This window comes from Manis javanica, chromosome 16 (assembly GCF_040802235.1).
Source record: "Manis javanica isolate MJ-LG chromosome 16, MJ_LKY, whole genome shotgun sequence".
In the NCBI taxonomy this organism is placed as follows: domain Eukaryota; kingdom Metazoa; phylum Chordata; class Mammalia; order Pholidota; family Manidae; genus Manis; species Manis javanica.
The window spans coordinates 38596922-38621822 of NC_133171.1; the positions used below are offsets into that span (position 1 = coordinate 38596922).

The 24901-nt window shown below is 39.3% G+C and overlaps 1 protein-coding gene across 9 annotated transcripts in view; it reads left to right on the forward strand.

The window, feature by feature from the left end:
* The window catches only part of PKHD1 (PKHD1 ciliary IPT domain containing fibrocystin/polyductin), a 421695-nt gene that overhangs the window by 316351 nt on the left and 80443 nt on the right, over positions 1-24901 (forward strand). Inside the window, exon 60 of one of the 9 annotated variants that reach the window (XM_073224042.1) lies at positions 6030-8668. The exons of the other annotated variants lie outside the window; for them this stretch is intronic. Coding sequence (XP_073080143.1) covers positions 6030-6097 — 68 coding nt within the window. The 3' untranslated portion in view covers positions 6098-8668. Of the gene's footprint in view, positions 1-6029; positions 8669-24901 lie in introns of those variants that run through there. 9 annotated transcript variants of the gene reach the window in all.

Genomic DNA, 24901 nt, shown 5'->3' on the forward strand with positions numbered 1-24901 from the left:
GCCATGTCTCTGGGCACCAAATGACATGACAATATTTGATTGCATTCAAAACAGTCCATACTGTGAATTGGAATGATTTTCATGTGTGATTTGTAGAGGATGGTATGAAAAGGCATTTGATCCACAGGAACAATTTCCTTTTCCTTTCTTCACTCTAGACATTTTATTCCTGCGATTATCTTGTTCCTCACATCTTCCTTTAAAAACCAATACTTGTTGAGCATCCACCATGTTTCTGATTTTGTGCTAAGACCTTTAGATGCATTATATCACTTAATGCCATCAACAGGATCTACCCTATGAGATACATATTCTTATTCCCTCTATTTTATAGGTATGGAAATTGATACAGAGACATTAGGTCACATGCCCAAGTCATAAAACCAATCAATAGAAGATTCAGGGCTGAGCCCACATTTTAACACTGTGCTGTACTGTCCTCAGTACCTTCCCCCCAAGTTTTCTTCCTTCTATCTCTACCTTCTCCAGTGTTAGCTTTCTTAAATCTGTCAGCTTTCTTCACACACAAAGCTCTGTCTACACAGAACAGAGCAAACAGAGACTATGTAATTATTCCACCAATTATCCACCCCAACTAGCAGTAATAATAGTTACCATTTATCTAGCATATTCCATGTGCTAAGCATTATGCTAAGTGGTTTATAAACATTCCCATCTATTCTCTCAACAACCTTAACATGTAGGGCTTGTTATCCCCTTCGAGCATTTTTAAGAAATAGGGATTTAGAGAAACTAATATTTCATGGTCCCACAGCTAGAATGTGCAGAAACAAGATTTAAATCTATATTTATCTGATTCCAAAGTCTGGGCTTGTAACCACTTCTAGATAATTATCATCGTGTGGTCTGAATCATCTGGTGGGGGGCTATACAGAGATACATTTAACTGAATAATTCACATATTTCCACTTTACATGGCAGCAAATAGATTTTTTAGATTCAAAAAAACAACTGTCAATTACTTTAACATTTTTGAAAGACAATGTGATAACAACCACAAAAAAGCCTCATTTAGTTCTATATAAATATATATACGCACATACATGCTTGTATATAATATATGGCCATTTTCCATGTACAAAGTAAATGGATTCTGTCACATCTAGGAAAGCATTTTTGCAAGTGTTAAACACTGAAGGTTATATGATGGTGATAGAGTAGTATGGGGTAGAACTTTGGTCATGAGATGAAAAATTTATTATGGTAATCTTCCTGTAGCTTTCCCTTTTCCCCCAATGAACTGATGTAGGTTTTATAATTGAGTTGTCAGTGAGGACAAAGCACCACATACTGTTGGAGTGTCCTAGAAGGGATACCGAGGTAGGTAAGAAACCATTCCTTCCCTCATGCACAGGGACAGGAAGACCAGGCTAGGAGATGGAGAAAACTAGTTGATATGCAATTGGCACAAATTACACTAGAGAGACCACATTTGGTTGGGAATATACACAAAGGCTCAGAGAAGGAAATGGAATTTGCCATGAGCCTAGACCTTTGGGTAAAGCTGTAAAAGGACAACATGACAGAGGCAAGTAACAGCGTTGTGTTCAGAAGCAGCAGACCCAGGGCTGTTCTCTGTGTTGCCATGCAGCAGCTCACCCATGGAATGCTACCTGGTTTCCACACAAAGCTGGGTTTCTGCCACTTCATGCCCTTGCTTTGCTGTCACTCTGTTCATGATAGTGTGTCTCATGCTCTACTGCCATCACTTTACAAGCCTGCCTTCTTACCAGACTGTGAGTACTTTGAAGGTAAATATCTTTGAATTTTTAGTGTAGCCTGTAGAACAAAATAGGTGCTCAGTAAATGTTTGCTGAATGAGGGAATAAGTAAATAAATGGGTGTGTGAGTGAAAAAGTCAAGAATTCAAATTTAGTCTTCCAGTTAACTATTCAACAAAATAATCTTTACAAATCTATTTAATGTGTAGTCTGTTTCAGCATTTCAAGGGATGTTCCCTATTCACTAGTCTCAGGAGATGGTGAATAATACTGTCCATGACCAAGTAAATTTCAAAAACTTCACTTCCACTTTGGAGATTCATCATGTCCATTAAAATATGAAAGGTTCTGATAAATTCTGCAAGTAAATTTTAAAAATGCTGTTTAAATGTGTTATCCAGTATTTCTTAAATTTTCAAACTAGAGAATACTCATTCACACTACACATTAGTGTCCCTTGGAATTAGAGTACTATAGAATGAATTTGGGAAAATACTGGCTCATATTAATCCATTAGTTTGCAAAATACATGCCACTTTGGAAAGAAGATAAAAGCATCTTTAATTTGTATGCATAGATGACCTCTACCTTTCACTTTCCCAAGAAGTAGAAGTTCCCTCCCTTACAAAGCTACCCAACATATTTTGAATAATTGTAATTGTTCGGATCTTCGTTCTATGATTTCTACCCTGTGGCCTAGTTTTCCTTCTGGTGTGACAGAGTACAAGTCTAATTCTTTTCATATTACAGCCTTTTACATATTCAAAGGCAGTAAAACAGTGATCTTTCAAACATAGAATATGCCTCTTTCAAACACAGAAATTCTAAACTCATTCTGTTAGTCAACATAGAACTGTTTTTTAGGTCTTCACTTCCTAGATTGGCTTACTTTTGATGTTCTTTAATTTGCCAATGATTTTTCCAAAATGTAGAAAACAGAACATTATCTATCCAGAAGAACATTGCCCAATAGAAATAATAATGCAAGCCATAAGTGTGCTTTAAATTTTCTAGCAGACAGATTAAAAAAACAAAAAAGAAATAGATGAAAGTAAATAGCATATTTATTAAATCCTATATATTCAAAATACTATCACTTAAGATTAATTATTATGGAGTTATTGAGATACTTTGGTTTTTTTCATACATTGTCTTTGAAATTTTGCTTTTAAAGTTAAAAAAGTCTCAATTTAGAAATGTTTGATTTTTATCTAGATTTTAATAAATCTTTACAATTGAAAAAAGTAGATTCACATAGACAAGTTGTTCCATACAATACCTAAACATTTTCCAATAATGAATCAGCTTTGCACTTTAAATTATGATTAAGTACGATTGAATACATTTTAAAATTTAGTTCTTCAGTTGCACCAGTCATATTTCAAGGTCTAAATAGCTACAAGTAGCTATGGTTACCGTATGGGTATCTTTCTTCCCTTGTTCTTGAGGAACAAATACTAAAGAAAATTGATTTTTTTAACACCTATGTGGTGGACTCTTTTCATCCTTGTTAAGTTTTATTTTTATAAGCTTTTTTTATAGGTCATCAGCTGCATCTTAGGAATCTTGGGTTCCTAAGATTAGAAATTAACTCCGCAATTAGAAACCATTTTAGAGACCACCTAATTGGATCTGGGCATATAACTCGGTCAGTAAAAGAAAGAAGCCTGCTAGGCCTGGATTATCTCCCATTAACAGGAGCAACTCTTTAAATACTCAATCTTCCAAACAAAGCATCAAGGTTTTCTGCGACTGAGACTTTTACTATTCAAGTTAACGACCTTCTACTGCGAAGTGGGCTCACATTTCTGTGCTTTGTTGTATGAGAAGCAGTACTATCAATGTTCCAGAAGAGGCGCTATTTTTGAATACCTGTAACTAAATGGAATGACTTGACTTTTTGCCATGATTATGTACTGGCTCCCTACTCTCTCTTTTCCTCTCCTTTCCTTTCTTTCTCTCTCTCTGTCTCTCCACCTCACTTCACCTCTCCTCCAGGATTATTTCCAATACTTCATTGAATAGTAAGCCATGTTCCTATTCTTTAAATTTTAATTATTAAGGAATTCTGCATTGCTGCTTTCATTCTTTTTGTATATAAGTATTGAAAGATTTCAAAGACAGAAACTCAAAATTCAGCTTATTTTACACCTAAGACAGAAGGATGTTATTGTCTTTTTGGTTATTTAATATTTTTGTGTATGTGTGTATATGTTCACTTTAATGAAAAGAAATACGTGAACAGTCCCATCAATAAATAAAACATGTATGCCTTACAATAGGAACCAAACAAGTTCATGACTGAGAGAGACCTGCTTATTTCAGTATTATGGAGCTAAAAGAGTCTTTGATCTAGTTTTCAGTTTTTTCCTCCATATATTTGTGCATTCATTAATGGAAAAACTAATGCTATTTTGTGACAGTTTATTAAGTATCCCAGGAATAAATATGTGGTTAGAAGAAAAATGCTTTCAGGGTCAGAAATAGATTCAAGTGAGAATTGGATCTACTTGAGAATTTAGTTTATAAAAAAGATGACATTTTATATCATGGGGAAATAGAAATGGTAATGGTGTTGAGGTGTTTGACTAATTATCTAGGGAAAAAATTAGGAATTCATATTTTTCTTTTTATAAAAATAAATTTCACATGGATTAAAGATGAAAAAAATAGAATTATCAGAAAATATTGGTGAGGTTATATACTCTTAGAATTATGAAGAGCTTTCTTAACATGAATCAAAATCTAGGAACATGTGTAAGTATTTGCTAAATTTGACCATATAAGAATTTAAATGTTTTGCAAAGAATATTAAAAACTAAACTAAAAAACCTGGAAAAAATTTGTAACTCATAGAAGAGGGCTAATTTTCTTAGTATACTAGAATTTTCTTACTGATATTTAAGAACAAAAATGCTTTGTAATTTGAAAAATATGCAAAGATTCCAAAATGCATTTCACAGAGAAATAAATACAAATGCCAAGAAACATACAAAAAGCCCAATTTCTCTCATAATCAAAGCACAGGTGAAGAGCTCTTACACTAAGGTGCCTGCCTTGTGTCCACTTACTAGGTCTGCAGCCCCAAGCAAGTTTCTTGGCCTCTCTGAGCCACAGTTTCCTCATTTAGGAAGGGGCAATATTAATAATTTATACTCATATGATTATTGTAAGGATTAAAAGAGATAAACTCAACAAAAGTGTCTACCACTACTAGCATGACAATGATGATCACTATTAATTTATGATAATTAATAGAATTACTATTAATGCCGTTGTTTTAGCAACTATATTGGCAATGATTAAAAAAGGTGATAATCTCAGTATTGGCAAAAGTGGGGGCTGGTTCACAAAACTTGTTCTCAAATATTACTTAATGTATCTGGTTGGCACCTGGCAACCATCGATACCTCTGGCTTAGCAACTCCACTTTTAAGAAATTACCCTAAATGTTTTTGTTGAATGAATAAACAAAACAGTATAGCATGCACAACGAAAAAGAAAGGCTCCCTGCCTCTTACCCCTCTGCTCTGCTGATCTCCAGTCCTGTGCTAAGGGGGAACTGGGAAGTTGCCATTTCTTACAATCATGTATATGTATTACTTATTATTTTAATAAGAATAATGATAGCAAAACTCATTTCTATAACAAATGGGAGTCCTGAAAAAAAAAATGAGCTGGTTATTAAGTAAAGCATGCCAAGAGAAGGGACACAGAAGAAAAGAGATTTTCCTAGATGTAGAAGCCAATCTTTCTACTACAGAATTAGGGACTCCCCGTAGGACACAATTCCAATTTGCTTAACTCCCTCACAGGAGAAATATTAATAAAAATTGAATATAAGTTCCTGAAAGTAATTGCTATGGAGAAAGGGAATGGAAGCTGATTTTTCTGTGTGGTGTGGGTGACGCTCTCTTCTCTTTTGGGTGATGTTCGTTGGATACAACATTCCTTGAGAATGGCCCATGTGGAAATCAGCCTACCTTGCATCTAGGCCATAATCTCTCTTTCTGTTCGCATCCTTGAGAGGCAAAGGAGTAGATCCTTGAGTGACAAAAGACACATGCATACAAAATGCAAACCCCAGGCTTCCTTCAGGAGAAGCACTAAATAAATACTAGTGACCACTGCTGTGCTGCCACCATTTATTGTGGCTCTGGATGGGGTGATGACTTGAACATTTGAGCATCGTATTTTAACTGGTTCGTGTACTGCTTTTCTATTGCTGCCATAATAAATTACTATGAATCTAGTGGCTTAAAACAACACACTTGTTTTGTCTCACAGTTCTGCAAGTCAGAAGTCTGGTAGACTTGGCTGATTTTTCTACTTCAAGCTTCTCAAGGTTGAAATGAAAGGTTTGGTAGGTTTGCATTCCTTCTGGAGTCCCAAAGAATGAATCTGCTTCCAATTTCACTCATATCCTTGGCTGAAATCAGTTCCATGGGATTGTAGAAATGAGGCTCCCATTTTCTTGCTCACTGTAGGCTGGGGGTTCATGCTCAGCTTCTAGGATTGCCCACATTCCTTAACTCATGGCCCCCTTCACCCTCAAAGCCAGCAAGCAGATTGTGCTCCTTTCATGCTTAGAATGTCTCGTGCCTTCTCTTCTGCTGCATTTCTCTGATTCCAGGCATGGAAAGTTCTTTGCTTTCAAGGGTTTGTTGGGTTAAATTGGGCCCACCCAGATAATCTCTACACTTTAAGATCCATGACCGTAACCACATCAGCAGAGGCCCTTGGCACATTCACAGGTTCAGGATTAGGCCATAAACAACTGTGGGAAGTAATTACTCTGCCTACCATTGACTTTAGCTCAACTGTAGACAAAAGAATAAGAAATGAGAAATATTAGGTTGGACTACTGATGCTATCTCTGAAAGATTTCTTTGTCAGGAAAGTAAGACCTAGTTTATCTTGTTTCAGAAGTGTTATGGAAATTCGCAGGATTCCACACCATTCTGCAGGTTGAGCATCAGGCTTTGATGGAGAAATTGTCAGTATAACCTGGCTTGTTTGATATGGTTATATAACATTATGATTTTTGATAAGAATTTTGTCTCATTTTTATTACAAGTGGCAGCAAGAAAATATTTTATTTTGCTATGCATTTTAATATGTTTTATTACATGTATTTTCAATATGACTGTTTACTATAAACTATCTTTGCTGTATTTATTTACGATGCTATGCTTCTAAATATAGCCAGCCTTTGTCTCATCCACCAATTGCCCGTGAGTTAAGGGAGCAAGCTTTTAGGCATTAGCAACTCCTGGGTGTCCAGTGCCTGATGATGCTTGGTGACACAAATGTGAACTTCTATAATAAAGGAAAGCAGCTCATTTTCTCTGGCTCTTTCAGACACAGCTATGGTCCACCTAAATAGCTGAGTATGAGCTTGCAAAAGCTTAGATGAGGGAGCATTGCATTTCGTAGCAATTAATTTTGCCGAGGAAGCAGTCTGTTTAAAGATGCCTGCAGCACTCACTAAAATGGGGGTTGTTTTTCAAGGCCACCGGAGCTGCAGTGGGCACAGGCTGGCTCATCAACAAAACAACGATGCTAAAATATGGCCTCCTGGGTTTTGCAAAACACAGGACTAGAGGGGCAATGAATTATGCTTACCTGCTAGAGCTGGGTGAAGACTGTAATTGTTTAGCCCCCTAGCACTACCCTGCAAGGGTTAAAATGACAGTGATATTAGTTGGCGATGGCTAAAATTGTTGGTTTGAAGCTCTCGGCAATATGCAGACTGTTATTTACCGGACTTGGTCGATTTACTTCTTAATGCAATAATGACCTGTGAAATGAAACGTGAGCTAGACAATTGTTCCTCATTGTTTCCAGTAAAACATTCTTTCATACCCCATTAAACCACCATTAATTCCATATGAAGGAGAGTCACGCACAAGCACCCAATGGTCTCTCTCTTTCTTTCTTGGATTTTCTTGCCTCCATGCTCCTGTTTAATTTTTTTCTTTTTCTTTGTATTTTTCTTTTTCTTCCCCTTTCCCTCCATTTCTCCTAATGGAATATGGACCCAATGCAGTGCATGGTGGGAAATTCCTCCGCAGGACACGCTGTTACATCTCTTCCAAAACAGGGGCATGGTCTCCATTGCTGAGCTTCCGTCTGAGCTACAGAAACAGAAAAGTCTTTAAAAACAAGCAACAGTTGTTTAGTCTTGTTTAAAAAAGATCCAGATGCCTATTCCAGATGGGTAGGTGCTCATCCTTCCACACTGGTTTGCTGAATAACCATTCTGCCCCACAGGAGAACCCACACTGGTCCCAGGAAGCCCTCTCATCCCAGGTTCTGACTAATCTTAAACTGCTTTCCCCCGAACCAAAGTTAACTTCTCCGTAACTTAAGGCCCCAACCAAGAGGCCCTGAGGTGCATGGCAGGAGCGGTGCTTCTAAAGCATTTCTTCTCTCCCATCCCTTTCTCCCAGCAGCCTCACAGCTGGGCTTGTCTTAATTTCCTGCACTGTGGGGCTGGAATGTCTGTTGACCCATTTTGCCTCTTGGTGTTTGTCACTGCATCACTCTCATTTCTGAAGTCCCATTGCCTTCTCCTCTGTGGTCAGATCCTCTTCAACTTCCTTATGAGGATATTTAGAGCTCACTTGGATAAACCAGGATATTCTCCCCATCTCAAGATCCTTAATCATGTCTGCAGAGTCCCTTAGGCGATATAAGGCAACATTCACAGGTTCTGATGGTGAAGATTTCATATATATTTACTTCAATCTGTAAAGTCCAGATTTGGTGATTTTAGGGTGTTTTCTTTCCCCTTTCTCCTCTTGAGAGGGATGAAGGAGAAAGGGGAAAGAAAATATCCTGACTTGCCTGAATTATCTTGATGGCTCACATAGTCTCACAAAAGATAAAAAATATATTTCACTGCCAATGTTTTAAAAATATCCTTTTTTATTTTCACTTCCAGTGTTGGAGGTAGGCTTATCATCACCATATGAAATTCTCAACAATTGATTTTCCTACCTCTCTCAACATTGTTCCACTTGAACATGAATTGTTCTTGATTCTTCAGTAGTTTTATAGGTGTAAACTCTGGCACTGGCCTCTATGAGAGGACCTGGTAATTAGACAGGCTAGTAGTCCCCATACTCCCCCTTCCACACAGGGCCCTGCTTGCTGGGCAGTGAATACTGCAGGTGCTTGAGCACCGACAAAGTTTGTTCTCTGCTTATGACAGGAGAAACGCCATCTGGGCCTAGCATATGACTTACTCTTGGATCTCTAAAATGGGGTTCATCACCTCACTCTTTCCTAGAAGTTTCCTGTTAAAAATGTATCTGGCATTTTACTATTTGAACCTGATGTCACAGAGATCCCAAGGAGTGAATTGACTGCTTTACAGCCACCCAGCCTATCTGACCACTTTCAGTCCCTTTTCAAGCTAGTATTGTGCCCCTGTTTAGAATACCTTTTAATAAAAAGTCAATTAAAAAAGACATCAGTAATCAGTGAAGTAAATAAATGACTAATGGCTCATTTAAAACAAGCTTCATTTTCTTTTAAAGAAAGAAAAAATAATCAGAGGAACCCTTTACTAGGCAGAGTAGGTCTATTGTTGTCACTATTCCATCTTTCGAGTTTCCTGAGGGCCTGCATGACCTTCAAGGAGATGCCTTCTGCATTCCAGGAAGAATGGGACTCTTCCTTCTCAGACGACCTTGGAACTTCTTGGTGACATCATCGTTCAGTGACATCGTGTTTAAAATGGTTAATTATGTAAGCATGGTGGTAACTTTCTTCCTCAATTTGATTATAACCTCCTGGAGGACAGGACAGATTTATTACATTAATTTTAGTTTAGTTTAATGAATATGTATCAATTCTCTATTACAATATCATGGTAGTTACTGCTTCCATTCACTGGGTGGCTCTTTCACACCAACCATGGTGTTGGGTGCTGTACATATTATATCTTCACTGTAGCATGGAAAGTAAGCATCATTTTCATCATTCTAAAAGTGGTGGAATTGAGGATCACAGAATTCAGGGACTTTGTTTAAGATGATATGCTAAGTGGGAAATCCAGGATTTATGCCCAAGTCTATCTGAATACAGTGCCCATGCTTTTTTCTTAATGCCCATGACTCTTCCTGTGTAAAGGCTGTTTGGGGAACTATACATAAGGGACCATTCTCTTTGATCCTCAAGGAGATGACAATTTAGGTCGATAATCCTAGCACCTGACTACAGTTTGAAGCAATATAAGATAAGCCCCTACACATACATAAGTTGTACTCTGAGCAGTCCGGATGGGTGGGATTTTGACAGAAGGAAGAAAGAATTTCCCATATTAAGGTCTGAGAGTAGGACACAGATATCCCAAGGTGTGGGGTGTTTTCCTTTGGTCGTAATATGGGGAACGTTTTGAAAAGAAAGGGAGAGTAAAGCCATATTTTTGGAGAGCTGTGAATGCCAGACAAAAGTACTGCTGTTGACTTGAGTAGCTGTTGAGGGGACTTGGGAGATTTCACAACAGGGGAGGAGTCATGGGAAGCTCTGGTTTAGAAAGACTGCTCAGGCTGCAGGACGCAGGGTGAAGATTGGGTTGGAGCATGGGCCAGATGCAAAGACTTATTAGGACAGTGTTCTAATTGTTTAGAATTAGAGGGAATGCAGTGAGCATCTGGAGGAGATTGATGGCAACCAGAATGGAGAGGATGGTACAGATCAAAGAAATACAAAAGAGAGGAAATAGAAAGGGCTTACTTTCTCCTGATTGCTGCCGACTGATGAAAAGAAGTCAACAGGGGCTCCATTGTCCATAGTCAGCCTGTCTTGGGGAATGGACGTTCCTGTAGCAGAGAGGGGGAAATAAGAAAGAAGAGGATGATTGCCTAAGCTTTTCCATGATTGAGTTTGGGGTGCCCACTATATGGGCAAGGAGCTCTTCAGCTATCCAGCCAGGAGCTGGACTCTCTGGAATTAGAGATTGGGAGATAAATTGAAATTTGTCTAGAGATCCAACTGAAAATTATCTAGAATTAGGTGGTAGATGAAACACTGGGGCAAATGGGATTGCTAAAGAAGGGAGAAAGAAATTAAACTGAAGCCAGATGTTGAAGAATGCGTGGCATAAAGGAGAGCCTTTGTGTGAAAGTGACCAAGCAGATAAGTGATACTTAGCTTTTTATACTGTCTGTCATGGAAACAAAGAGACACCAAGGACTTCCCACTGGAGCAGCAAAGCTCCCACTGTGGGCTTACTTGCTGGGCTTGGAGGGACCTTCAGGAAAACAATCATCAATGACAAAGATGGGGTGGAGTAGCATCCCTTGAGAAAAAGCTGGGCCAGTCTTCTGCACTGATGGGGGTAATAGGTGCAGCTACGATGTGATATAGAGATTGGCTCACCCGGGGCCGTGCTGATACCCAAATACTTCCACCACCCAGGCGGCCTTCTCCTTTCAAGCCTAAAACTGATACCTTTGCTGCCAGAGCTTTTCCTTCAGAAAGTCAGTGTTAACACATGCACATTCATTCATTTATTCAGGAGATATTTACTGAATAGCTACTATGTGCCAAGTATTGTGACAACTGCTGGATGTGCAGAAATGACATAATTCATGTTCTCATGTCTTATTAGGGAAAGTAAACAGTAAGAGACAAACATGAAAATAGACAAATATGGCATTATATATATAAAATAAATCTTATAAAAAAGAATATAGGAGCTCCCTAAGTGCATCATAATTTAGAATGGGGGTGATGGTGGGGAGTCAATGAAGGCTACCTCGGAAATGATATTTAAACTGAGATCAACATTGAGTAGCTGGTGGCCACATCGTGTGGAGAAGTGGCCTTTAACTGGAGAAGTAAATGAAGGTTTGCAAGATCAGACAGATGAGTGAGCAGTTCTAGTGCAGGGATCCAGGTGAGAAAAGAGTGGCATGTATACTCTTGTAGCAGTGGAGATCTGCTAATTTGCTGGTCAAGGAAAAGACTGAATATATTTTCCAGTCATATAAAAATATGATCGATGATAATATTGATTTAGAATGTTCTGTTCTTCTGGCAATGCCTCCTCGCCTTGACTCCACACACACACATCTTAAAGCCTTCCTAACGTTTGGAATGCCAAATACCGGTAATTCATTGAGATTCACTAAAAGCATTCTTGAAAATATACATAGTAATATGTCTTTTTAAGACTTTCTGTTCATTCGTGGAAGATTTATGGAGGGATAGCATGTGTTAGGAGCTATATTAGGCACTGGGGATACAAATATGAATAAGAATGATCCTGCTCTTGAAGAGCTGCCAGGTCTTACTTTGTCTGTCAATTTTGCCAAGAACATAGGAAGCTTTTGTACGAGGGAGCAATGTGATTCATTATGTAGTATGATCAGTCCAAATAAAGGACTGGAATATTAGTTCTACTATTATAGAAAAGATATAATATTTATAAATTTACACTTTATAAAGATAGTTACAAATATTACTCTTTTGATTCTCCAAATTCTTCAAGTCTGTGGTTCTCAGTGAGCTGACTAATTTTTCCCCCAGGAGACATTTGGGGGAATGTGTTTTCTGCAACTTATGATGTCTCTTCCGCAACTCCTCTGCAACTTATGATGGAGTTACATCCCAATATGTCCATTGTAAATTGAAAATATTATAAGGCGAACATGCATTTAATACTTCTGGTCTACTGAACATCATAGCTTAGCCCAGCCTACCTTAAATGTGTTCTGAACTCACCTTAGCCAACCATTAGGCAAAACCGGTTCACACAAGCCCTATTTTATAATAAGGTCTCATGTAACTTCCTGTGTACTATACTGAAAGTGAAAAACAGCATGGCTGCCACAGGTACAGAGTGGCTGAGAGTATATTGGATGCTTGTCCTTGTGATCATGGGGCTGCCTGGGAGCCGCCTCTCCCTGTCACTGCCCAGTGACCCAGGAGGGAGTCATATTGCATATTGCCAGCCCAGGAAAAGATCAAAATTCAAAATCTGAAATATGGTTTCTAGTATCACTTTTGCACCACTGAAAAGTCAAAAACTTGTAAGTCAAACCATTGTAACTCAGGGACCATCTGTGTTTGAAGACATTCTTAGTTGTCACAACTGGAGGGAGGTGCTACTGGCATCTAGAGGGTACAGAACAGAGAGGCTGTTTTAAGTCCTGCACTGCACAAAGTGTCAATAGTGCTGAGGGGGAGAAATCCTGCTCCAGGTTATTTCCCCTAAAGCATACTCTAAGTCCTAATGTGACACATTCTCTACTATACCGCATTACCTGTCTCAGAAGCTTTAGTATCTGACTGACATTCAAGTCAAGTCTATATTCATACATATATAGTTAAAATGAGCCAGCTTTTTAGACATTTCTATGAAGCAGCCATGTCAATATATTAAGACCTGGTCATTCTGCCCAGGTAGAGTGTTCACAGATCTGTATAGGCTATAGACTGAGTTAAATAATTAATTAAGCAAGGCAATGTCTGAACAGCTTAAGCACAAAAATGTATACCCCCCCTTCACCATATTATAAGTCCTCAAACAGTGATTTCCCACAACAGAAATAAGAAATAAACTCTAAACACAGGAGCATCATGTTGTATCTACATTCAGCATCACAATGAACAACATGAGCACCTTTAAAAGCCATTTTCATTCTCTTATTTAATTATAACTCCTTATACTTATTCTCATTTTATGTGAAAGAAGCTGGAGATACCATAAATCACTTTCACTGAGGCCATCCCTATGTATCCATTGATCAGAGGGCAGATAATAAATGTTATTTAATGAGTCCAACACAGCATCTTCTCCCCATGCTCAACTGCAGATCCCACCAATAATACCCTTATTGCTCAAACTTCAACTAGATAATCTGAAAAGGACTTTTTGAATATTTCTTTGCGTCCTTCAGAAATGTTACCTCCTCAGCAGCAATGACTAGACCCACACTTATAGGCTGTGAGTATTAGTGACCATATTTTGTGATTTAATTGCATAGAGATACATTTTTTTCCCCATTTTCCTTTTTCAGAGGAAGTAAGCTTCATAGGATGAATGTGTTTCTGCTTCCTAAGAGACAGGGGGATGCCCCTACCACACACGTCATTGGAAGAATGCAGGGAGGTAGGTGCACCCAGTGGCAGAGCAGTTGTAGGGAGAGTATGATTTGCAGACAGGCCAAGCAGGCAGTGATCCACATGGCATGATTTGAAGGATCCTGCTTCCTCTCCCTCCTACATCTTCTACTCACCCCACCCGCTCTCAATCCTTCTGGTCCAATAGAAAAGATTGATCACTGAGTATCATGAAAAATGTTGTGTCTTGAGCAGGCCACTATTACAATGTCGATCTCTGAGATGAAGCAGAAAATTTTGACCAGCGGTAAAAAACTACTTAGCCAAGTTGCATTCAACCTAGGGTTTCTATACTGGCATATATTTCTTAGGTATTCTGACCTTTGGAAATGCCCAGTAGGTACTTGTAGTAAGGGTCAAAGCAAATTCAGGTCTTCTTGGCCTGACCTTTGCCTGTAGCATTGGCTGTGTTCCTGAACCATCCCCTTTACCTGGGCTGCCTTCTTCTCTAATGCTCCTCATGCTCTCATGCCTGTGTCCCTTCCAGTCTCTTCTCAGAATCCACTCCCTACCCTCCCTATCAAAATATTCCTCAGAGTAAAGAAGTGAATCACTACTGTAAGAACTTTAAGCAACACATAAATGTTTAGCCTGTGCCTCTGGGGAGGATATTGCAATCCCTAAAAGAACTGAAGCAAGAGTGAGAAGGACCCGGGCTTTGAGGACTGCCAGGAATGGGACTAAGATTCAATGCCCTCTGCCCTCTCCCTTTGTACTTTCTGCTTGTCACTGTTCCTTGTGACCCTTGGTTTCATTCCCTCCTGCTGCCAAAGTATCTTTTCTATCTGGAGAGAAATATTGCCTCACTAATCCTAGGTTAGTAATCCCAGCTGAAGGAGAATTTTTTTTCCTTTGTTTTATATGTTTATATGTCAGGCCCAGGGAAATGCTGATAATTCCTATTTGTCTTTCATGCATCTTTCAGAAACAACTCAAGGGTTCAAAGGAATGGGGGAGTGTGATTGGCCGCAGCTCAGGTACGAATCCATTCTTGTGGCCAGAGGTCAGGATCCACAGCCTAGAGAAGGTGGAAGGGCAAAGACATGGTGGGTGGCCAAACGGGAACTCTGCAGTAGACCGTATCTAGTTACTGAGTCCCATCTGAGGAGGTGAAGCTTTTCCTGACCCCGAGGGGACTGGGTCCCCTTCCCCTGTGCCCCTGCCTATCCATAAACCTGAACCATTGTATTGTGTTTGTGTATTTACATATTCGCACTGCAAGTTTACTGAAGTTGATGATGCTTTTGAAATATTTTGGGATAATTGACTCATTTCTCCTTAGCTCCTCCACCTAGAGTCAGGAGGATATTAGAGACTGGTATGAAGAACGGTCAAGCTAAATGAAAGGGAAGTCATTTCATTTCACATTCCATTTTATCAGCTCATTTGGGCAAAGCCAGCCTTATTCAGAAACTGTTCCAGTTTGTAACCTTCTGTTGGCCCTGTTATATAAAAGTACTTCAAATCATGTGAGTAAAATTATGTCTAAACAAACAATGAAAGACCAAGGCACCTATAAAAATAATTTGTTTTAGCAAATATGCCCCTATAATTTTCTTTTTTTGTTATTAAAAATTTATTTGATTTAAAAATGAACAAGTGGGACTATGTCAAGCTGAAAGGCTTCTGTACAGCAAAGGACACCATCAATAGAACAAAAAGGTATCCTACAGTATGGGAGAATATATTCATAAATGACAGATCTGATAAAGGGTTGACATCCAAAATATATAAAGAGCTCGCACACCTCAACAAACAAAAAGCAAATAATCCAATTAAAAAATGGTCAGAGGAGCTGAATAGACAGTTCTCTAAAGAAGAAATTCAGATGGCCAACAGACACATGAAAAAATGCTCCACATTGCTTGTCATCAAAGAAATGCAAATTAAAACCACAATGAGATATCATCTCACACCAGTAAGGATGGCTACCATCCAAAAGAAAAACAACAACAAATGTTGGTGAGGATGTGGAGAAAGGGGAACCCTCCTACATGCTGGTGGGAATGTAAATTAGTTCAACCATTGTGGAAAGCAGTATGGCGGTTCATCAAAATGCTCAAAATAGAAATATCATTTGATCCAGGAATTCCACTTCTAGGAATTTACTCTAAGAATGCAGCAGCCCAGTTTGAAAACGACAGAAGCACCCCTATGTTTATTGCAGCACTATTTACAATAGCCAAGAAATGGAAGCAACCTAAGTGTCCATCAGTAGATGAATGGATACAGAAGATGTGGTACATATACACAATGGAATATTATTCAGCCATAAGAAGAAAACAAATCCTACCATTTGCAACAACATGGATGGACCTAGAGGGTATTATGCTCAGTGAAATAAGCCAGGCAGGGAAAGACAAGTACCAAATGATTTCACTCATCTGTGGAGTATAAGAACAAAGAAAAATGGAACAAAATAGCAGCAGAATCACAAACCCAAAAATGGACTAGCAGTTACCAAAGGAAAAGGGACTGGGGAGGATGGGTGGGAAGGGATGGGTGGGAAGGGAAGGATAAAGGCAGGGAAAAAGAAAGGGGGCATTACAATTTGCATGTATAGTGTTGTTGGGGGGTATGGGGAGGGCTGTGCAACACAGAGAAGACAGGTGGTGATTATACAGCTGATGGACAGTGACTGTAGTGGGGTGTGTGTGTGGGGACTTGGTGAGGGGGGGAGCCTGGTAAACAGTATTCTTCATGTAATTGCAGATTAATTGTAACAAAAATAAATAAGTAAATTAATTAAAAAAATTTATTTGAACATTTTATCATTCAATAATATAGAATAGCATAATGAACACCTGTGTACCACCATCCATCTTTATAAGTAAAACACTACATACTCAAACTCACAGAGATGGTTGAAACCCCTTTGAGCCTCTCCCCGATTCCCAACGTATTCCCCTTCCCTGACCCTCCCAGAGACAACTATCTTGAATCTGGTATTTCTCATTTCTATGCATTATTTTATGCCTTTTCTTCTATATTAAGTCTGGTTACAAAAAAATGAATAAACAAATTTGTATTCTGCATTCGAGTATACCAGTAGCAGCGACATTTATCACCCTGATCCGTGTTCAAATGTCTCTCCATGTTAGGTGGTACATTTCTCCTCATGTCCTCTCAAGGGGTTGGTGTCAACTCTGTTAGTATTTTGAGTAAATGACAAGATGCAAAGAGACAAAGTGGGAATGTGCTCCCAGTTTTGTTGAGGGAAATGGCATCCTCTAGTGCGTGTCTTCGTGTCCCTCCTCAGACCAGGTGTCGCCCAACATCCTGCTCATAGAGTAGTCTTTAGTTTTCATTCTAGGCCTACTAGGTACCTGGGAAGACATGCCTGATTGATAAATCAAAATTGTGAAGCTCTTTGAAGGAAATTCGGTTCTGAATGCTTGCTTTTTCTATGTGTTAGTAAGAACCGGCTTTTAATGGTTTTCCTTCCTTTAAGAAAAACCATAATGATGTGGAAGGAGCTTGGGTATACTTGGCCTCCCAGTTACTGACCCTGTAAACTTGAGCAGGTCATTTATGCTCCTTTAGCCTTTTTCCTCATCTGTAAAATTAGGTACCATAGAACCTATTCTGCCTCTGCAGAACTGCTCTTAGAAAAAAATGAGACAATTCATGGGACTCACAGACTATAAAATACCATGAATATATAAAAGACAATAGCTTTGGTGGATGCTGTTCTGTACCCCATCATGGGGGCAGAAATGTGGAGATGCTCATTCTGCCTGAATAGGTAGGTTTTAGATTTGAGGCTCAATCAGAAGAACTTTAATTGTTTCCACTTAATCTAAGAGTCAGCATTGTGAAAAACGGTCTTGTGTTCATTGGCCTTGACCCATCCCTAGACCAGAACCCAGATGTCAAAGTCTGTCTGTTTCCTGTTTGTGTAAAAAACTGGTAAATGTGAATTTTCTCTTGTACTCTAGCTTCAAGGCCTGAAAATAAAAGTAATAGATAAGAATACCTTCACCTTCTAAAGCGAGGTTTCAGAGTTCTAGCTCTGTTCATGGAACCTCCTGCAGTGATAGAAATTTTCTGGCTGTGCTGTCAAGTATGGGGGGCACTAGCCACATGTGGGCAAGGAGCACTTGAAGTGTGACTAATGAGACTGGTGAAATGACTTTTATTTTATTGTAATTAGTTAAAATTCAAACCTACATAGCCACATGTGGCTACTGCGTTGGACTACGCAGACTAAGACAATCTGTGTTGATCTTGCAAAGGAAGTGGCTAGAACCTAGTGTAGTCTCTGCCTCCCTAGCCTTTAAGGTATATAAGAGAAGGCAAGAATTCATTGGGAGGTGGAAAAAGATGGTTCAGAGGCTAATATTGTAGATAATTTTCAATGCACTATGAATCCCCCATTTCTTCTTACAGCAGGACAGAGCATAGTGCTTGCTTTCATATCTCTCTGCAGATGAGTTGGTTTTTAAAGCACCACTAGATGTTTACAGACACTGTTGTCTGACATGCTGACAGAGTCCACAGGTGAGCCACTGGCTGAAGCAACCGGTGCTGAAGAGGGCTTCACATCTCAGCTTGCTGAGCAAACATGCCTCGCCAACAGTAGACCAGATAGGGGCCCATGAGAGAAGCATGTCATGTATTTGTTTTAACAGAGACCCACCAAGAGGTGTGAGGTGACCTCAAGTGAGGAGCAGACACTGCACAGCAGGGGCTATCAGATAAGTATTAAGTGACCAGCAGGAATAGGCATAACTCATGCCAGGCAGTCAACTGCAGATCCACAGGATAACTCTCTTTGCAAACCACAGGATTCTATCCTGACTCAAAAAAGACGCAGTTTTAGAAATCTGCAATATTTAGAGAACATCAATACTAGATTATAAATGTTCTTAGTCAAGGAAGACCACTTCTGTCCTATAACGCTCTTCCCTCTCTCAATGTCAGGCCCCAAGCTCAACCCTGGCAAACCAGAGGCTTCATAGTGAGCGAGGAAGAGAAATCAGGGTGTAGAAATGATGCAAAGCCAACCACACCTTTTCCCATCACAGTGTTCTCAGCCTGTGGCAGACCCAAGCTGAGAAAAGGAAGAGATTTCCAAAAGGATTTGAGATTCCATTGTATTGGACTGGAATTTTTTGTACGTGAAAGTAATCAGAAAAGCTATGTCATCTACCTAGGGTTTCACCCAGAATCTGGGAAAAATCATTTGCCAGCATGAGGTTAAATGAGGATTGGTTAAGAAGACTAAATTTCCTCTCTTGCACCTGCTGAGTCAAGCTCATTCAGTAAACTGATTACAATATAAGGATAACTGTACATTATTAATGCTGCGTTAACCATGATGGTGATGAATAGCTAACATTTATCAAGGGTTTGCAGCCTGCTAGGCACTCTTCTATGCATTTCCTCTGTTTTAACCCCTTAGCTGGAGATACACATGGAAGTCGTTCTCTCCATATGAGGTGGTTCAGATAACTGGACTGTGAGGCTTTCTGAGTCACTCTCAAGATAAAATGACATCTCCTGGAAAATGATCATCATCCAATGTTTATTAAACACACTTACCAAACATATTACAAGAATTATTTCATTTACTACTTTAACAGTACCATGAAATAATTATTCATTTTATCCATTTTGTAGGTGAGTAAATTAAGGTTCAGAAGAGTGAAGTCAATCTTGTGGGTCTAGGCTGGGAAGCTTGGGCTGTCAGGCCTCCGTGTCTGGTCTTTCACCAGACACTCTGCACTGGAGAAATGGGCTCATGGCCACCGATTTTGTCTTCTTCAAAACAAGTACACTAATTATAAGGGGCCAAGAAGGTCTTGCTGAAGCAAAATAGAAAGGTGATAAATTTGAAGACTGCAAAATGCTTTGGATACTAATTAATAAGAAAATTAGTTTCTCCTCTGCCTCAGCTCTTATCATTGGTGTGAGAAAAGAGAATAGAGAAAATAGCCCAAGTTGACAGTCTACATATATTACTATAAATATAGAAAAAAGAAAAGCAAGAGGCAGCTTTTCATTTCTGGCCCCTTTGAGTGTTCCTGATCCCCTCAAACCTTCTTCCTCTCCACTTCATTTCATTGTTGTTCTTAAAAAGAATTCCAAAACCCAAGGGACGGATAAGGCTCTTACCAAGAAGAGAAGGAAGAAGCTCTGCTGTTACGGTTCAGTGTATTCTGAACTCTTGAAATTCGGGGCCTATTTATACTTCAAGACAAACAGAGATCATGTTCACAATAGCAGATGGTGCAAGGGAAGGACAGAGTTTATTATAGGCAAATCCATGTGGGGTCAGGAGCTACAGGCTTTTCCTGTGGAGGAAGTGGGATGGGCAGCTGCAGCTTGGCTAGAAAGGGCTCATTATTGTCTTGCACTCCAGGCTGAGAGCACAGTGTGGTACCCCTCTCTGTTGGCTGGATACACGTGCAACTTTGCTACTCTTTGCACTATTTTCTGGTTGGTCCTAGGTGTTACTTCCAAAACTAAGTAGGTGGTTCAAATGCAAAGAAAACATCTAACTATTTTGAAGGGGCTAGGAGACACCTCATATTGGCAAATGTGATTGGAAGCATTTATCTTTCCTTTTCCCCCCTCACATCTTCTAAATATTAACATTTAATAAAATACACATTTCTTTCATTTATTTTGAACTCCCTCCAAAGCCAGCAAATACCAGAACCTCAAATGTTATGATAGGATAGGTTCTTTATTGGTTTGTTTTCTTTTCATTCTTTCTGTTTTTACTGTGTGATTCTTTTTCATTATAAGTCTTTATGTTTCCAACTCAAGGAGCCTGACTAATCAGAAGGGCTTCTAGCAGAGGTAGACAAATATTCTCAGTGCTGTCCTGAGACCCTACAGATGCAGATAGCTCTGCCATTCACAGGAAATGAAGAAGTCAGGTCCATCAGAGACAGGGGATTTCCTCTTGAAATAAAGTATGTTAGCTGTTGGATATTAGTGATATAAAGCTCAGGAGTAGAGACAAGATGGTTTCAGATGATGGGGGAAATGGCCTCTTCTTACCCAGGATGCCTCTGAAAGCAGAGCCTGAGACAAAGGCTTGCACACGGGTTATTTATTTGGGAGGTAATCCCAAGGACCAGGAATGAGGGACAGCGGTAGTGAAACAAGGCAGGAAAGCAACTCAGGATGCCTACAGGAAGTGATTGATTCTGTGAGGCCTTCTGAGAACCCTTAAGGAATGTATCTCAATACTTCCCATAGGCAAAAAGAAAAGACACAGGTTCATGTCTCCAATTGGTCTAAGGTAGCCCCAACGCCAACACTTTCTCATTACACGTTTATGAATGCAAGGTGGTTCACTCATGCGGCAGCATCAGAGAGGCCCAGGGGCACAAGTCTGGGTAATATCAGATTTCTCCTGCGTGGAACCAGGAGTCAGTGGCTGGAGTAAGAGATGGGACCATGAGGACTGAAAGTGGCATTCAGAGGTCTCCAACACAGCCCACTCAAGAAATGGTTATTACAGGGTGGTGGTTCATAGTCAATTCAGAAAGAGTGAGTTTAGGCTCCAGCTGTGTCTTGTGCAAGTTCTCATGTTTTAATTAATGGCACTTATCTGTTGTTGTGATGGGTAAATAAATCACTTAATCTTAGTCCTATTACATTGTACATAGTCAGTTAGAAAATACTATCATTGTTGTTAATGATATTTATAGTAGATATACATTTGGTGAGCTTGGCCTTCAACTCAGACCAGTGATGGCACAACACTATTTAGAGAAGAAGTGAAAAGGAAACTACAAAGGTATAGGGTTCATACCTTTCACTGGATAGGTAAGATTTATGCACACATGAAGTACAGTATAGACTGTTCTTTAAGATGATTCTCAGGCATGAAGATTCCAAAGTGATTTTAAAATAATCTAAAAAGAATAAAATATAAATGTGATATTTTATTATAAATGTGTTTAATTTTATGTAAATTTATGGGAAAAATTTAAATAAGCATGTCACTGATTATAAAGGAGTCTTTACACACTGCAGGAATATTGGCTTCCTTTGTCTTCCTTCTCCATAGCAATAAAATTAGGTTGTTGAACTAGATGATTCCCAAAGTTTATTTTGATTCTTAAATTTTGTATTTCAAAATAACTTATTTTATCAATCTTGAATATTAATTAGCTGGGATATCTGATTTACCAGTCATATCTAAAGAAGAAAGTGTGACTCATCTGTACAAGCCATGTACCCAAAAAAGAGCTTGTCATAGACGTATTCATTAAATGTAATTATAGGCCGTTCCAAATTTAAGATGTATTGATTTACAATCCGTGATATGTTTTCCACATGTGACTATGTTAAAAAATAAGGCAAATATCCAGATCGGTGAATGGATGCCTATTTTAATCAGGATGTTCCATTAGCTCAGTAGTTTGCTCATGTTTTCCTGGATTCTGAACACCATGAATCTTTTATCCTTAGGAAGACTTCTGCCGCTGTGGTTTCTGCTTCAGTGGCCTTAGGGAGTCTCTTTCCTCCCAGAAATAGAACTTATGAACTTTTTCTAAGTATCCTGACTTCCTCTAAAGTGGGATACTTTTGAAAGGGAAAGGGGGGACTGCTAATAACTTTGCTGAGATGACAAGTATAAATCATCCTGGTCCTGAGAGCACAGGGATGTATTCTTGTCCTAGTCATATACCCTTGAAAGTACTTTCATAGCTTATTTGTGGAATATATGGAAGCTGTCGTTTACTTTCATTTTCATTGTGGTTAATTGAACAAATGTTTACTGAGAATCTACCACTAGTACATACTGGGGATATGGTGTGGTAAAGATGGACATGGTACCTGATATTGCAGAGTTAGAGTGTAGTGTGAAATGGAGACACTAAATAACTAATTGTAATAAAGCATGAGTGTAATAACTGAGGAAGTACAGCGCATCAGGAGAGCACACAGTCGGGGGCCTTCACTGATGTTCTAAGGCAGGTGTTAGGGCTGATGTTCTAAGCAAACTTTTCTGTAAAGGACCAGATAGTAAGTATTCTTGGTTTTTACTACTTTAGGCTTTGAGGTTCATATATGGTCTCTCTATCTCCTTCTCTACCTTGTCTTCCTTTTCCTTATCTTTTTCTGCTTTTAAAATCCTTTGAAAGTTTTAAAACCACTGATAGCTTGAGCGCTGTGCCTAATAGAACATGGGCAAATTTGACTGATGGGCCAAGTTTGTCAAGCCTTAATCTAGGAAATCAGGGAAAGGTTTTTGGAGCAAGTGATATACAAGCTTGGGTTTGAAAGATGAGTGGGTTAGTCTGGTAAAGAGTTGTAGGAAAAAGGGTGTGAGATAGAGGGAAAATGTGTGCACAAACACAAGGACCAAAACTCTATTGTATCTTTAAAACATAAATCCAACCAGGCTGAGAACGGCCCAAGATGACATTGAGCTGTGAAGGATCTGTTTCCAGAATGTCTTACAATCTATGTTAAGGATTTTGAATTTGATCCTAATGGTCAAGACACATTCATAAGAGATTTTAAATGAAGGAGTATCATGATAAGGTCTGCATGTCTACAAGAGTGTTCTGACTGCCCTGTATACAACAGGCTGGATGGAGCAAGAGGAATAAGCAGGAGTCCAGTACAGCGGCAAAGATTAGGAGAGAAAAATGAGGCAACAGAGACCAGGATGGTAATGTGAAGAGCATATGTGTCCAGTGAGATTTTTGAAATGAAATTGGATGGACTTGTTGATTGATTGGGTGTTTAGGATGAGGAAGGGAATGGAGATAAGGATGAATTCCAGGTTTGTTAAACAACTTGGTGGCTGGTGGAGACATTGACTGAAGAAGAACCATGGAGGAGGAGCATTTTGGGAGAAGAAGATTGCAGTTTTAGACATGGAAGATATGAGGTATATGCTAGAAAACCAAGTGGTGATGCCCATTAGGGAGTTAGACGTACAGCTCTGTAGTTCACCTAAGAGGTGAAAGATGAAGATCATCACATAGATGGGAACCAAGGCCGAGGGACCGAATGAAATTATGTGAATAGAATGAGAAAGCCTCCCCATGTCGAAGCCTCCGTCAGTGATCTTGCAAGGATGATCTCACAAAGCATAGGAGAAGGGATAAACAGACATGTTAGAAGATAACAGGGAAATTGTAGAGTCATTAAATTCAAGGAATGAGAGAAATTCAAGATGGGATGATACCAATATCAAATGCTGCAACTAATAAAAAGTAAAATAAGGCTTGAGCAGAAATGATTGGCTCTAGTGACACAGATTTCATTAGTGATCTTGCTATAAGCAGCTTCAGAGAGGCCTTAGGGCTGGAATGAGTCCAGATAGCAATGAGTTGAGGACTGAGTGAATATACAGTGATGGTGAAAGTAAGACCTTTTATCATTATCTAGCAAGTATGAAAGGTTGGAGGAAGAGAGAAACAGGATGGTAGTTAGAGCTGGATGTGGGAATGGGAATAAGATTAGTTAAGAGAGGGGAGGTCTTGGACATATTTTAATGCTCATGAGAAAAGTTGATGGGCATACAATAAAGGTACAGGAGCAATATTATTGGAGAAACCAGGGGGATGTAAGACTCAGAGCACAGGTGAAAGAATGCAAGGTGACCCGTGAGGCCCACCAGGGCTGCTACCCAGCCTGTAATCTGCTAAGACATGCTTCCTGGCATGGGGTTGCATCACACAGGAGTTCCTTGCTCTCACTATAGAAAGGGGTCTCTTTGCAGAAAGGCACCCTTTGGGCTAGAGGTGGCATATACACAAATAGGAGCATCCTAAATGAGGTACACAAAAAAGAAATGTTGAGTGAAGATGGTAACATTTCTTTTCAGACACTATTCTCAGCTCAGCATTTTTCTTTAGAGTGACTCCCAAACTTTTTAAATTGGGAGGCAATGCCCTCTTTTAATGCCAAAAATCTTATCAGACTGTCACAGCAGTAATCATTTCTTAATCATCTATCAATATTGGGGAAACACATGTCAACATCCTTACTGTATATTCAGCAAGTCTTTTAAGTGAACATGTTTTAGTAACCACCATGTA